Genomic DNA, 3,911 nt, shown 5'->3' with positions numbered 1-3,911 from the left:
GACAATTTCAGATGGATGTTTGCAGATTTGGTGAATAATTCAGAAGGGAAACCGCTTGATACACTCACATGAGTTATAGTCGTTATTTGTACCATCATTGTTAGAATCTCCCTATTCGACCAACGTATAATCCATTACGCCAGCAAAGTCTGAACTTAAGTTTTTCCTTATATGTGAAATGGGGTTTGATTAACAATTCGGGAATTTGAGTGAGAGAGAACAGAATACGAAAACAAATTCCAACCTGTTTGGTGTTCTTGGTCTAGGTTCAAATCTGATTTCATGAGAAATACCATTTTTGAAAACTCATGGGAGATTTTTGACGAAGAATATCAAGTCAGCAGGAGGGTGTCGACGAAGACGATGGCGAGTGATGGTTGCTATGGAAGTGAGTGAAGAAAGGGAAGGGGTTGCAATGAGTATGAAGGAAAAAATTAAGTGGAAGGGGCTGCAATGGGGTAGGAGTTGTTCTAGGGAACCGATGTAATTGGTTGTGGTGTTGATTGTGATCGACGACGGTGGTGATGGTGGTGATTGATGGTGGTGCTGGTGGCCATTGGTTATTGGTGGTGGGAATAGTGGCGGGTTGATTGTGACCATTTACAAAAGTGATCCTTATAATTTAGAAAAATGATCAAATGACGGGTATAATAGTCTTTTATTTCTGACTTAACATGTAATATATAGCGAAGTTAGTCTCATGACCCCACTACAAGATTTGGAAACATAAAGACTAGTCATGTCAAAAAAATAAGTTAGGACTAAAACTACACATTGGAAAACCGCATGGAGAAAATCTGTAATTTACTCTTTAATAAAATCTACAAGGGATTGGATCTTCTCTTTCTACTCACCCAGTCCTAGTACACACTATTTTGGGGTTCCCTTTTTCCCATTTTCGTGTAAAGAATGGAAGAGGTGGGGCTGGGGATTGTATCATTCATACGAGTAGCATGGATCTTTGCTACATTTCCAGTTGCCGTAGCCTGTTTCCCATTGCCTGGGCTTGGTTGGTTTCGCACAGCTCTATTGGCGATTGCCAAAAGAGGAAAGATTCTGCAATCCAAATCTGTAAGTGAAACATGTGCAATTTCTAATAATAGGAATAAACCACATAGTCATCCTTATATATTTATATCCGATCTTTCTCTTTTTATGCATTTCAGAAACTAACCGTGCCTCAGAGATTCTTCTTTCACTTTTACGTGGTGGGGGTTTTGTGGACGACAATCTTGCTTGTTTCAGTGTGGTCTTATGCAATGAGAGAACATGTAAACAACGTTTGGCTATCTGTGTTTCTCCTTCTTCTCATGGAAGTTCAAGTTTTGCGACGCTTCTATGAGTCGATCTATGTTTTTAACTACAGTCCATCAGCTCGAATGCACATCTTTGGTTATCTTGTGGGGATATTGTAAGTTTCTTCACATATCTGAAACGTAACAGCTATGTTATTCTGGATTCTCAAGATTCTTTGCTAATATATATTCAACTGATCTTTTCTATAAATTAGTTTCTATGCACTGGCTCCACTCTCCCTATGCTGTAATTTTGCACCTCAAGTCTTTGACTTTGTCAGTGGAAGGGTTCACATGTCGAGGCCTGGATTTGATAATATATGGATGTTTGTGACTCCTTTCTTGAGGCTTCCATGGTATGCGTGGATAGGTGCTGCTATTTTCTTATGGGGTTGGGTACATCAGTTTCGTTGTCATCAAATCCTTGTAAGTTATTTCCAATTTGAAGAAAAGTTGTGTACTTTCTTGTTGTTTTAACCTTGTGATAATTAGGGTTCCTTGCGAGAGAAAACCGAAAAGCTGGAGGAGTACGTTATTCCGTATGGAGATTGGTTTGAATACGTATCGTCTCCACACTACACGGCTGAAATTGTAAGTATTTCATGTGTGTTCTATAACCTCCGTTTTTCAACATAAAAAGGAAAGCTCAAGTTACAAGCGATTAATGTTGATGATGAAGGTCATCTATGGTGGTCTTGTGGTGGCTAGTGGTGGTGCAGATCTCTCTTTGTGGTTGGTTTTAGCATTTGTGGTATGTTTTTTACATTCCCCTACCACCTGAATTCAATATAAGTTCAAAAATTTCACCCTGATATATATCTTGCAGGTGGCAAATCTTGCTTTTGCAGCAATAGAAACACAGATATGGTATCGCCATAAATTCGACAATTACCCTCGTAATCGATGTATTATTTTCCCGTTTGTTTATTAGCGACTTGAACTTTGAAGATCAGAAGATGCTTGTGTATGTTGTTCGCTTGGACCATCTTATGCATTTCTGTGTTGTTCGCTTAGACCTCATTTAATTTAGAGAGAATAATGTCATTTGTCATCTATTTCTCACTCCATATCATCCACATATAAACATATATTTTATAAAGCTATATTTATTTCTATTTCTTTTTCGGATGTTAAAATATCGTCACGCCATTTAATTTATCCATTCAATCTGTATTTTATTACATTAATGCAATATGAACGTTAACAAATAAAATCTTAGTTGTATACTTGATAAACATAATCAATATAGATTATTTATAAAACTTAAAAAAAAAAAAAAAAAAAAAAAAGGAGGGTGTTTAGGATTACTTAATTATTTGAAGTGTTAACTAACCTATTAACTTATTCCCTTTGGCACTAGCGATAAGTAGTTTAAGTTTTTTGTGTTTGGATAAAAAACTTTCTATAAATATTTATTAATTTAAATAAAGAATTTTTAATAAGTTATTTCTTAGTTAGACTTATTTGCCAATGTTTTGATAAGTTGTTTTATTTTTACACAAACAAATAAGTGTATCAAATACTAAAAATAACTTATCAACTTATTTCCTTTTATATTTCATAAATTAATCCAAACACTTTTTCTATTAATCCAAACACTTTTTCTAAAATTATGTTTTGACACTAAATTAGTTAATAAACACATTCACGATAAACATAAGTTGTTTTAATAATCAATCTAAAATACCCCTTATCCAAAAAGTTTTCAAAACTAACATTTAATATTGGTTGTTTTAATAATCAATCTAAAATACCCCTTATCAAAAAGTTTTCAAAACTAACATTTAATATTCGTCTCATTGTGAAGGTGTTCGTTTCCTATAAATAATTTATAAATAATATTTATCCGATTTTTATTAAGTATTTAGAAAAATAAAACAACAAGATTACATATCGCTATTGAATTGTAGGAAATGTCATAATCATAGCTTTGGTCATAGTAGGTTTAAATTATATGAAAATATTTTTGCTCTCTGAAATTTTGGATTTTGAATTATTTTCAAATTTTAAATGTATTTATGGATTAATCTAAAGAACGATTTTGCCTGCTGCGTGTTGCAGAGACTCCAAATCGTTTTATAAATTTATTTTGACGATTGTATTGATAAAAAAATATGTATCTTTGTATGTATTGATACATAAATATATAAGATCGGTGTCGGATGAAAATGTATGATGTATGAGCAAATTCATACATAGGAAAAATGTCTAAAAAATAAGCATGAAAGTTAAAGTAACTGAAATTTATACTGAAACATACATAAAAATAATGTAACGACCCAAAAACAGTGATATATATATATATATATATATATATATATATATATATATATATATATATATATATATATATATATATAAACCATTAATTTCATTAATCATATATCTCCAAGTCAAACACAATATGCAATATCAAAAACATCATAGTAAAAATATCCAAAAAATGTGGAAATCATAAGGGGATGATGTTATGCCATCACGTCGGACTCTTCCCTTTCATACCTAAGTACTTGAAACCTTAAATGTAAACTGTAAGCACAAAACTTAGTGAATTCCCCAAAGTACCACATATCAAACATATAATTAGGTCTAGCCTTGGAGTATATTCCAACCTAA

At 32.7% G+C, this 3,911-nt stretch overlaps 1 protein-coding gene across 1 annotated transcript; it reads left to right on the top strand.

Annotated features, from left to right (window-relative positions):
- Positions 1 to 835: 835 nt before the first annotated feature.
- LOC145035818 (polyprenal reductase 2-like) lies at positions 836 to 2,410 on the top strand. The gene is made up of 6 exons (XM_078984329.1): positions 836 to 1,071; positions 1,167 to 1,411; positions 1,511 to 1,721; positions 1,788 to 1,886; positions 1,975 to 2,046; positions 2,122 to 2,410. The coding sequence occupies exons 1-6, from the start codon at positions 910 to 912 to the stop codon at positions 2,224 to 2,226; spliced, it is 894 nt and encodes a 297-aa protein (XP_078840455.1). The 5' UTR covers positions 836 to 909; the 3' UTR covers positions 2,227 to 2,410.
- Positions 2,411 to 3,911: the final 1,501 nt, after the last annotated feature.

Source organism: Lactuca saligna, chromosome 3 (genome assembly GCF_052625555.1).
Source record: "Lactuca saligna cultivar CGN05327 chromosome 3, ASM5262555v1, whole genome shotgun sequence".
NCBI lineage: Eukaryota > Viridiplantae > Streptophyta > Magnoliopsida > Asterales > Asteraceae > Lactuca > Lactuca saligna.
The sequence above is the reverse complement of the archived record's forward strand: the minus strand, read 5'-3'. Positions and strand labels throughout refer to the sequence as shown.